Source organism: Equus przewalskii, unplaced genomic scaffold (assembly GCF_037783145.1).
Source record: "Equus przewalskii isolate Varuska unplaced genomic scaffold, EquPr2 ChrUn-10, whole genome shotgun sequence".
NCBI lineage: Eukaryota > Metazoa > Chordata > Mammalia > Perissodactyla > Equidae > Equus > Equus przewalskii.
Window position 1 is genome coordinate 3,089,915 of NW_027228747.1, and position 11,332 is coordinate 3,101,246.

At 46.1% G+C, this 11,332-nt stretch overlaps 2 protein-coding genes across 3 annotated transcripts; one reads left to right on the top strand and one right to left on the bottom strand.

Annotated features, from left to right (window-relative positions):
* Nucleotides 1-178: 178 nt before the first annotated feature.
* OAZ3 (ornithine decarboxylase antizyme 3) lies at nucleotides 179-3,271 on the bottom strand (the record flags this gene model as incomplete). Its single annotated transcript, XM_008515430.2, is given in 6 exon segments — nucleotides 179-428; nucleotides 1,155-1,240; nucleotides 1,721-1,896; nucleotides 2,675-2,749; nucleotides 2,751-2,811; nucleotides 3,099-3,271. Coding segments are annotated over 6 exon segments (714 nt in total), but the record flags the coding sequence as incomplete, so codon positions are not given.
* A 138-nt stretch (nucleotides 3,272-3,409) lies between these two features.
* MRPL9 (mitochondrial ribosomal protein L9) lies at nucleotides 3,410-10,358 on the top strand. 2 transcript variants are annotated; one of them, XM_070607308.1, is made up of 10 exons: nucleotides 3,410-3,672; nucleotides 3,774-3,981; nucleotides 5,292-5,457; nucleotides 6,372-6,736; nucleotides 6,932-7,088; nucleotides 7,566-7,690; nucleotides 7,888-7,938; nucleotides 8,970-9,071; nucleotides 9,621-9,704; nucleotides 9,817-10,358. In XM_070607308.1, the coding sequence occupies exons 4-10, from the start codon at nucleotides 6,587-6,589 to the stop codon at nucleotides 9,949-9,951; spliced, it is 804 nt and encodes a 267-aa protein (XP_070463409.1). In that variant the 5' UTR covers nucleotides 3,410-3,672; nucleotides 3,774-3,981; nucleotides 5,292-5,457; nucleotides 6,372-6,586; the 3' UTR covers nucleotides 9,952-10,358. The 2 variants fall into 2 exon arrangements, with proteins under 2 accessions (XP_070463409.1, XP_070463408.1); XM_070607307.1 differs by lacking the exon at nucleotides 5,292-5,457 and having other exon boundaries at nucleotides 3,423-3,672.
* Nucleotides 10,359-11,332: the final 974 nt, after the last annotated feature.

Here is an 11,332-nt window from a genome sequence, read left to right on the forward strand (position 1 = left end):
GGGGTTTGGGGGAGTTAGGCAAAAGGAGCCTAAAATCATTGGGTCCCTTCCCTCTCTCGTTCAGTTCCCTCTGATCTTTTCAGTCATTAAATGTTTATCCCACAGTGAATTCAGCTCTGTAAGGCTCATGTTCCACTCCAGTCACCCCCACCTTCCCCCCAAGAAACTGAACACTTGAGGATTGCACTACCCTTTATTCCTAAGATGGAAGAAGGTGTCCTGAGTCACATCCTGGGTCCCGTTTATCAAGGCTCCCAGCCCCTCACAGAGTAGACAGAAGCACGTTCAGGCATGCTCACTGGGCAGGTGACCAAGGTCCCTTTCAAGGGGATACACCATAAAGATGACATTGTCCCAGGGAGGAAGGGCAGGGTGATCTGGTCTGACCACCTCAAAGCCCATGTAGCTGAAGGCCCGAAGTAGGGCACCTGTGAAAGGAGAGAATGAATTAAAACACTCTGAAGTTCAATACGACTCTTCCACTAGGGAATGGCTGTGGGGGAAGCAGTGTAGGACAGGCATTAGGATGATGGGTTTTGGAGTTGAACAGATCTAGACTCTAGCCCTGGTTTTAACATTTACTTAGCTTTGTAACAGTCTACCAGTGAATCCTTCTGAACTTCGGTTTCCTCATTTGTAAAATGGCGATCATAAAACTTTCCTCACAGAATTTAAGATTAAACGAGATGATGTTTATGAAGTACCTAGCATGAGAGTGGTATAGTAAACTCTACTGCCTTCTGTCTTATTTCCAACAGAGTATAAACTCCTTGATGGAAGAGGTAGTTTCTGCAACATGCTCCAAGCACCTGGTTAAACATATTCCTACCCTCCTGGCCTTCTGCCTGACACTTTCACCTTGAGATCTCTCTGTCCTACCAGCCACGTCCCTTTGGATTCTGTGCAATTTCACCAGTGTTCCTTTAGTGTGGTTTCTGGAATCTACCCATAGGGTCTTCTTGATAGTCCACTCATAACTTGAATGAACAGAATGCTAGGTGCCTTAATTTCCTTGGGGGGAGGGGGTGTTGATTTCCTAAAATGCCTGAGCATGCCCTTTTTTAAAGAGTGGGGAGAAGAGGATTTCCTACAAAGGAAAAGTTGCTGTCGCTGCTTCAGCACCAAGAGCTGGGAAAGACAGAGCAGATCTCTACCTCTGTCATTGCGGTCATTTTGGAAGTTTACAAACACGGAGTTCACACTGGTCTTCTCCTCCACATACTCCAGTGTTGCAGTCAAACTAGGGGCCATAGAGAAAAATCACCGTTAATGAAATGTTTAGCGAACTGAGAATCCAAAAAGATGCCTACTTGGAGAGGAAGAAATCTTATTGCTCATTTTTTCCTGACCCAAGCCAGGAAATGAAAGTTGTTAAACTACTTTTGATAGATTTTTCTTAGAAGCCAAGGGATTGCATGCTACTGGACTAACCCATGGCATGGAAGGGTCTGGGGAGCAGGGACTGCCCTGTAAAGACAAACTGCTGGAGAACAGTTCCTATTATTTAACTATGGATCCTCACTTATGTTTCTGAACCTGAGTCAGCAACCTCCCACGGGCTGGTATCCCTTGAACCCCTGATCCGCAGCTCAGTTCAGTGGTTTGAATGTATCCGGCACCTCAATCAGCCCTCACTGGTTAGCATACCCACTACCTGGTTATGACATAAAAGTGAAATCCCCTACCTCTTCCCTCCCCACTGTCCCATCCAGGCTGTCACCTTTCCCGGTTCCCTTGATCCAAGGCCCGATATGGGATATCCAGGAAGAGCCGATGGTCACAGAGAAGGCCGTGCCAATGGGCAGAGGTCTGGGGGGAGAGGCGGAAGTGGAAGTCTAACTGCACTGGGGCCTGGTGGAGCAGGGGGTCAGTAGCCAGCACCGTCAGGTTCCCAGCCTGGAAAAGGAGTGAAAATGAGAGTAATAGTCTCCTGCTTCTGTGCTCATCTAGTCCTCAAATCAGATCTCAGGCCAATTTCGGTGAGTCTGGAAGCAAGGAGGGAGCTGATGGGGAGCCTAGGAGAACTGGGGCCATAAGTCTTACTCAACACTCTCTCTCAGTCCTAGGACCTAACTCCATCCCTATCATGGAGTTCTTGATATCAAACAATCTGGAATGTGGAGTCAATGCAGTTTTACTGCCTACTAACCTCACCTCAGGGATTCACTAACCCTTCAGAAACTTAGGTTTACATCAGAGAGCTTACTCTTTAAACAAAGCTGTGCCATCTATTTACTGTCTCACTGATATACTCTTGCGCTTTTTTCCATCCTATGGGTTTTCTCTAAATTCTCCCATTTCTCTTTTAAAATGCAGAGGTCACACACAGGAATGCTATTGCAATATGATACCAGGGCAAGTTTGGGAGTTCTGGGTTCTGGTCCCAGCTTAGCTTCTAAACAACTTAATGTCCCAGAAGTCTTAATACAGTCTGCTCTATCTTTATTCCCAATTCCTTCCTGCTTTCACCACTAACTCTATGACCTTGACTTAAGATCTTGGGGCCAGAATCCTTGTCTATAAAGCAAGTAGCTTTTACACGAGCTCCAAGGTCTCATCTAACTCTCACTTTCTATGATTTATTTTCTGACTAGCTAATGTCCCTTCTCTGTAAGGTGGTGTTACAGCAAGCAGGGAGCTCCCCTGTCACAACACCAGCTCACAGTCCACTTACCGAATACAGTTCTTTAAGCTGGTTGTGATCACCCTGCTCGGTGCTTCTGCCCACCTGGAGGCCTGCTAGGGACTCAGGAGCACTGAAGGCAGGAACGGGGCCGGAGTGTCAAGTCCTCCTGTTCCTTATAAGTGATGCTGGTTGGGAAAAAGAGACCCAAGTTAGTTTCTCTCTGAGTCTGAGATGGGAAGAGGTTCATAACTTCCAGGTGCATGGGACAAGGCTCTGGCACTCTCTTCTGTATCCTCCGTGGACTAGCCTGTTTCCATTTTCCCAGGCCAGCCAGATGGAAAAATTCTAAAGTTCCATGCCAGCCTTCCACCTTATTTTGCTATTATCATCTCTTGCCACTTGAGAAGTTCTTTCAAATTCTTTTATTTTTCCTTATGGTTTATATAAACAACTACAACAAGAAAATAATTACCTTTTATAACAAGGCATCATCTTCTCCCGGAGGGTGATCCGGTATTTGTAACAGTAAAGGTAATAGGCGTATGGTGACCAGATCGGGTAGAGGTAGTTCCGTGTTTTTCCCCTCTTGATGTAAGAAAGGGAGTAGACAGAGGGGCGACACCTGTAACAAGGCAGTTTCTCAGTTCAGTGCCCCCCTGCGGCAAAGTGAGGTTCAGAGGTGGGTGGCAGAGGTTCAGGCAACCTAGTGCCATTGTGACCCGGTGGGCATTATGACAAAGACACGTGGTCAGCCCTTATGTCACTTCAGGACTCTGCTGCTCCGCTGCCCCACCCTACCCCCTTAACCAAGGCTCCTAGTAAAGTAGTATGTACCTCATGGCTGTACCAGTGGTTAAAATACTTTAGCGTCTGTACTGGTTGATAAACAGCCCTGCCTGAGCACTTGTGCATGCCCAACCTGGCCCCCACCTCTGGCACGTGCACACACACACACACACCCCCCCCCCCCACTTCAGTAACTAAATGGTTAGTGTCTGACACTGCAGGAGGCTTCCAAGATCCTGATCCAGCGTCTGACCTGATTGGTTGGTTCCTAGTTCCTATCAGTTCAATATTTTTATTATCATCCCTACCTTTAACAATCCAGGGGTGCTACACATTGTTGAACTTTCTCATTGCCTTGTAGGGTAGGAATTGCGAACTAAATGCCTCCGGGGGCCCAGACAGATAATGGAAATTAGTGGAGCTGCTCGGTGGGGCTCTAGCAAACTGGAAAGCTCACACTTTGTCCAAAAGAAGCTGACGCAACTCAGCTCCATCCAGTTGCAAGAATGCAGATTCAGTGGTACCAGATCATAGGATTTTTCAACAGAAACTGGAAAGAGATTTTTGTGGTAAATTTCTCCAAATTTTTTAAAATATTGGCTACTAAAAAAAATACCTGGAGCTGGCCTAGTGGCGTAGTGGTTAAGTTTGCTCACTCTGCTTCTGCAGCTCGGGGCTCATGGGTTCAGATCCCAGGCACAGACCTACACACCACTCATTAAGCCATGCTGTGGGCAGCGTCCCACATACAAAATAGAGGAAGATTGGCACAGACATTAGCTCAGCAACAATCTTCCTCAAGCAAAAAGAGGAAGACTGGCAACAAATGTTAGCTCAGCAGCAATCTTCCTCACCAAAAAATAAAAACTGTTGATTAAAAAAAATAACATTGGGGTCAGCCCGATGGCATAATGGTTAAGTTTGGTGTACTCCACTTCAGTGGCCCAGGTTCATGGGTTTGGATCCCCAGCATGGACCTACACCACTTGTTAGCCCATGCTGTGACAGTGACCCACATACAAAATAGAAGATTAGCACAGACGTTAGCTCAGGATTAATCCTCAGACAAAAAATGAGGAAGACTGGTAACAGATGTTAGCTCAGGGCACATCTTCCTCGGCAAAAAGAAAAATTAACATTATGAGCAAAATTTGATTCTGGGGCCACCAGTTTGAGACCTCTGCATATTCATTCATCCATTCGACAAATATTTATTGAGGGCCTACTATGAGCCAGGCACTATTCTAAGTGCTTGAGATACATTCATAAACAAAACAAAGATCACTGCTCAATGGAACTTATCTTCTAATAGTGAGAGAACAAATCTAAACAATAAACATGAAAAATTATTTAGTATGTTAGAAGACGAGAACTGCTATGGAGAAAAAGCAAGAATAAAGGAAGATCAGGAGTGTGATGGAGGTGTGGCAGGTTGTAGAGTTTTAAATAGGGTGATCCAAGAAGGCCTCATTGAAAAGGTGACATTTAATCAAAGACTTGAGGAGGTGAGGTAGTTAGCCAAGCCAACATTTGGAGGTAAGCATTCCATGCCTAAGCAACAGCCAGTTCAAAAGCCCTAAGGAGAAAGTGCCTGGTGTTTTCAAGAAACAGCAAGGAAGCCACTGTGGGTGGAGCAGTGTAAGCTATAGGGAGAGTAGAAGGAGATGAAGTCAAAGAGCTAATGGGCCAGATTTTATATAGGGCCTTGTAGACCACTGTACAGCCTTTTTCTTTGAGTAAAGAGGGAAGTCATTGCAAAGTTTCAGGTGGAAAAGTGACATGATCTGACTTATGTTTTTTAAAAGATTCTGACTGTTGTAAATAAACTGTAGAGCATTAGGGAGATTTGCTAGGGGACTGGCAGTAATCTGGAGGAAAGAGTGTCTTATTCCAGGGTGAAGCATTGGAAGTGGTGGGAAGTGGCTGGATTCTGGAAACAGTTTAAACGTAGAACCTACAGGATTTACTGGAGTATGAAAGAAAGAAGTTGAGTCCAAGAACTGAAAGACTGGAGTTTCCATCAACTGTGATGGGGAAGGCTGCAGGTGAGGCAGTTTGGAGCAGGGGGATAGAGATCCGTTTAGTTTGGAGCGTGTTAACTTTGAATTGTCCATTAGACATATAAGGGGAAGATGATGAATAAGCAGTTGGATATTCAAGTCTGGAGTTTAGAAGAAGTCTAGGATGGAGAGAGAAATTTGGAATTTGTTGGTATATAAACAGTACTTTAAGCTAGGAGACTGAAGGAGATCATCAAGACTGTATACTGAGAAGAGTAAAGATCCAAAGACGGAGTCCTGGGGGTACTCAAAGAAGTGGGGAGAAAACAACTCAGCAGAGTGTGAAGAAAACTGGTGAAGTAAGAAGAAAACAAAAACAAAACTGGTGTCCTGCAAGCTAAGTAAAGAAAGTGTAGCTAAGAGGAGGGACGACTGGTCAAGGGCTGTCTATGGGTCAAATAACAGGATGCTAGAGCATCCTTACATAATCTCCTCCGCCAAACGGACCCTATTCATTCCATTTATATGGTGTTCTCTTCAGTAGTGAGACCCTCCACAGAGGGAACCATCCGGGCCCTACCATCGTTTCCTTTTTCTATGGTATATCTCCCTTATGATTTAGAATTCTTTAAATGTTAGCTTAAATACTGCCGTTGTAAAGATCAAGGGTTAGACTCCACCTGGGGTTGGCATAGTTTTCCAGAGGCTCACATCCTTCTACCACTTGTAGGCAGAGTTGAAGTAGGAAAAGTGAGAGCAATATCCCTCTTCCCTCAGTATCCAGTTATACAATGTCAGAATTGGAAGTGACCTCAGCGAGCTACTAGAGCTAAACCAGAGCCCCCATTTTAAAGATAAAGCGAAGCCAAGAGGAAGATAGTGTCTTTTCCGTGTCAGTCCATCTAACATTCATGCGGCTGTCAATAACTACGGGCGTGCCTCCCCTGAAAAAACAATAGGGAGAAGGGAGTGAGGGAAAAAGCTGAATCACGGAGCGGTAACTGGGACCTTCCACCTCCCGCGGGAGAACCCGGCGAAGCCGCACTCCAGCCCGCCCCGCAGCTCAGCCTGGACAAAGCCGCGTCGCCTCAGGCGCGCCGCGGGCACCCGGTGGGGGCCTTTCCTGCCGCTCGGCGCCGGGGGCCTCCGTCTGCTCTCCTCCGCGCCCGGGAACATGGCGGCGGCCGTCGCTGCTCCGAGCAGAGCCCTGCTGCGGGCCGGCGCCAAGCGGCTGCTGCGAGGAGGAGTCCAGGACCTACTCCGGCCGCCACTTGAAGGGGGCACCCCCGGCCCAGAGCGCGACTTCAGCCTTTCTTCCAATCGGGTGAGGGCCGGTTCTGAGTTACGGGGGTCCTTGAACTCGAGTGGGGCCGTTTAGGCCCGAGTATAGTTTTAGGGGGCGCGTTCAGACCTGGTGGGGCCCCGGGCTGCGAGTGACAGGCTTTCCTTGAGGTGCTGGCGGCCGGGGGAGGGGGAGTTGCCCGTGGAGACTCGCTCACCCTGGCCCCCCGGCCGCCAGGGCACGGTCATCGTGGAGCGCTGGTGGAAGGTGCCGCTGGCCGGAGAGGGCCGGAATCCGCACCTGCACCGGCGACACCGCGTCTACAAGCTGGTGGAGGACACGAAACACCGGCCCAAAGACAACCTGGAGCTCATCCTCACGCAGTCAGTGGAAGGTAAGCTTGGGCAAAGGCTGGCCCTGTTTGCCATCAACTTTTTCCTGCCCTTGGCCTCTGTTGTTTGCCGTTCTTTCTCTACTTTGTGGAAATGGTCTCAGCTGTATATTTGAGAAGAGGAAGCCATAAAAAGCACTGAGATTGTGATATTGGTTTCATACATGGAAAATGGAACACGAATGCAGCGACATCATTAACAGTGTGTGGGGAGAGACGCCTGACAGTATGTGCCACAGATACTGAAATCCTCTGATGGGTCAACTCCTCACTTTGTACGGGGAATATTGTTTCTAAATCAGGCCCTACAGAAACTAATTAGAAGTCTCATAAGTGTTGTTCTTAGTGAATATTAATTACCATTTTTTTCTGGGAAGAATAAACGCTGTGAGAATAAGAGGTGCTTCTTTCTTTGATTATCTCCTTCTATGTAGGGACTCCTGGATAGTGCTGACCCAGGGTCTGTGTTCTCATTGGCAGGACTTGGAGTTCGGGGTGACCTGGTCTCAGTGAAGAAATCTGTGGGCCGTAATCAACTGCTTCCTCAAGGACTGGCTGTGTATGCATCCCCTGAAAACAGGAAGCTATTTGAAGAGGAGAAATTGGTGAGCTCAAAGGACGGCTCTGGGACTTGGAGGAATAAAACCTTAAGATTTCCTCTAGCAACTTCCTTCCCTTTGATATTTAATTTAAAAATGAAATAGGGACTAGAACAGCAATAGTAAGAGCATAGTAAAAGTTTGGTATTTATCATGGGCTCATATTTCTTTTACTTTTTTTCATCTTTAACTTTCTCTTCTAGCTAAGACAAGAAGGGAAATTAGAGAAGATCCAGACCAAGGCAGGTGAGGCGGTGAGTTGAACCGTAAAAAGTCTTCATTTATTGGTCACCTACAGGAGTCACCAATCTCTTCCTGAGAGGCTCCTTGATTTCCTTGAAGTCTCCTGATTGCAGACACAACAGTAGGGGAAAGGGGAAGCGCTGTGGCTGCCGAAACTGATATTGACACCTCGGAGATTCTGACCTGTTGAGTGAAGTGCCCTATCTTAGTGAGAAGCCCCAGCCTGGGCACCAAGGGACTGGTGGAAAGGTGTGAGATGAGGGATCTGCCTCCAGGGATATTTACAGAAAAGTAGGAGAGAACATAGACACATGAGAAAGTAATTGGTGAGATTAAGGCAGTAGGTTATAAGAATGACATGGATCAAAACTGATTAGCGTAATTGGGGAGGGCTTTTTTTCAGATGGGATTGAATTAGGCCTCGTGGGATTAGTAGGCTTTGGTTAGGCCGGGAAGGTGGGAAAGGTATTCTTAAGGAGAAAAAGTGTAAGTAGTTAGTTAAAGCATGTTTTAACACAGAAAGCAGACCAATCTAGTTAAAGCAGAGGACTGACATAGTGTAAAATTAGGAACTGTATGGCTGGAAAGAGGGTTGGGGCAAGATTTACAAAACATCTTGAATTCTCAGCTAATGAGTTTATACTTCATTCTGTAAGCAGAGAGGAATCGTTAAAGGGTAGAGGTGGGATTGAAGGGCTGGAAGTACTGGATTAAAAGGCTCTATGAAAGTTATTCTATCCTGAGATATACCAGTGGCCCCCACTGATAAGCCTGACTTTGACATGGCCTGTTTCTCGTTGGATAGGAACAGCCAGGTGTAGGTGACATTACCCGCCAAAGTATCACTAAAACACCTTTTCACAATATCAGCCTTGAGACAATAAGAATGTTCTATCTTTCTCATTCATCTTCTCACCTGTCTTGATTGTGAGGCAGAAATTGTGCCCTTCTCTTGAACTCTCAGACCTTGCGCCTCTTGCTAACATGTTTCCTCTCCTTCGATTCCAACTCTAACCTGTCCCTTGTTTATAATTCCTCTCAGACAGTGAAATTTCTGAGAAGCTGTCACCTGGAGGTGGGGATGAAGAACAATGTCAAATGGGAGCTAAATCCTGAAATAGTTGCCCGCCACTTCTTCAAAAATGTGAGTGTTCCCAAACACCACTATACCCCTGAGGGTAGAAGCTACGCCTGGGAAGGAGGCCCAGGATTGATCCCTGTGTTAGGAAAGGGTGCAGTCGTCCAGCTGGGCTTAGGGCAAGTGTTCTTGGTTGATTTGCAGGGGTATGAGAGGGAAATGCCTGAGGACTAAGGGTGGTCACATAGAATTTGAAGACTCATAGGAAAAGATGGTGGTATCATTTCTTTCCTCTCTAGCTAGGGAAAACCTGGGGAAATGTGACTCATTGAGAATTTTTACTTTTGTAAAAATTGTAAAAAATTTTGTAAAAAAAGATGAAGTGATTTTGGTCTCAAGTCCTGTTTCTCTTTGTGAATCAACTTCCATTTCTAAGAAATTAGGACTGAATTTCTTTGCCACTATCTGTGGAGATCTGTGCCCTCCCATAGGATCAGCCAGCAGAAACTCCCCAATTTTATTCATCCCTGTACAGGAAATTTTAGAACCCTCTTTATCAGGTTGCCTAGTGTTGTAGCCATGTAAACAGCTCCTTTTGACTGTGATTTTTTCCAGCTTGGTGTTGTGGTTGCCCCACATGCATTAAAGTTACCAGAAGAGCCCATTACACGGTGGGGCGAGTACTGGTGTGAGGTGACGGTGAGTGTGTCATAGACTGTCTCCTTCTGACTGGATGAAAACCTGGGATTGGGTGGTGGTAGCTCTTATCCCACCAACTGATCTCTGAGGATTCCCGCTGTTTTGTATACAGGTAAATGGGCTTGACACTGTGAGGGTACCTATGTCTGTGGTGAACTTTGAGAGGCCCAAGACCAAAAGGTATAAGTACTGGTTAGCCCAGCAAGCTGCCAAGGGAATGGCCGCCAGCAGCTCCCAGGCGCTCTGAACCCACTCTCCCTCAGAAGCAGCAGAGCAGACTCAGTGGAGCAAAGATGGGCCAGCACCCTAATATCACTCCCAGCTCTGACCACATAATGGAATTTTAGAGAGCATATGGGGACGTCGGACTAAACTGCATATACATGTTGAATTCTCCATATTTGCCTTCTCCGTCTTCGACTGTTGCCACATCCGGCCTTTTTGGAGCAGTCCTGCTCAAGAAGTACCAGGGCGTAGATTTGATAAGCTGAATATTAATACACCAAAACAGTCTAGATCCTCTTTAGCCTCTTCCTCCATTGGAATTCATTGGAACAAATGGAAGAGCTAGCCATTGTCTCCAGTACTTAGCTCATTCTCATCATCCAGACTGAACATTTGTATCTCAACAAGAAATAAAGATGTTGTATTCTTTTTAGGTGGTGTTCACTGGGTTTGAGTAGACTGGGGACAGGACCTCCAAGTGGATGTCCTCTTGAACCACTGGGGTTTGGTGCTAAAAAAGAAGGACGAAGAGAACATTTGCAAGCTACCTCCCACAGTTTCTATGGGCAAATTACTCAAGCTGATACATTTTTGGTCTTAAAACTTATTCTCACTATGGATATTGATAAAGTCATCAATATGAATAAGCATACTGGATTCTACTTTTCTAAGGAGATCCAAATAAGGCCTAAGGGTGATTGTTGGCGAAAATGACACTGGCATGAAAGAAGCTGAAAAAGGGAACTTTTGTTTATTGAACCAGCTCCTGAAATTTTGAAAAAGCAAATACCTTGGTTTCCAGATGAAGATTAAGATACGGGGCTATTCATTAGGTAATTATGGAATAACTGTCTTGATAGGAGATGAGGAAACTAGATAGTTCTGTATAAGTTCAAGGCCCACTAGTGGAAAAAAGACCAACTGTTGACGAGTGGGTTGTACCAGGGTCACTCAGATATAATGTGAGGTCATAGGGTAAAGGTAGGACCATTGACTCTTTTGCTATCCTTACCAGAAGCTGAGAGAGATTGGTTTCTATCCTATTTGAGCTCATCTCCCACTCCAGCCCAGTTAAGGACTTTCATCCACGTGAGGTCATCTCAACTAATGAGAGGTCTGTTAGCAGTATTTGTGCTGATAATTATATCCAACCTCACACTTCCCAGAACTCCATAACTCGAGTCTAGCACTGGTATTGTTTGAAATTTGCCATTTCAATGGTCCCCATCCCTACTATCCTTGAGATGGAAAGCTCATTTAACACATTTAAGCATCTTTCCACAGCACCACCATCACCATCATGAAGCTCTCTGAAATTGAGCATCAGGCACAGCGTTCCACACAGCTAATCTCAAAAAGTTTAAAGGGGCTGGCCCCATGGCGGAGTGGTTAAGTTCGCGCGC

Coding starts and splice junctions, on each gene's coding strand:
- MRPL9 (XM_070607308.1), top strand. CDS start 6,587: ATGGCGGCGGCCGTCGCTGCTCCGAGCAGAGCCCTGCTGCGGGCCGGC. Junction 7,939..8,969: donor AGACCAAGGCAGGTGAGGCG/GTGAGTTGAACC, acceptor AATTCCTCTCAG/ACAGTGAAATTTCTGAGAAG. Junction 9,705..9,816: donor AGTACTGGTGTGAGGTGACG/GTGAGTGTGTCA, acceptor TTTTGTATACAG/GTAAATGGGCTTGACACTGT.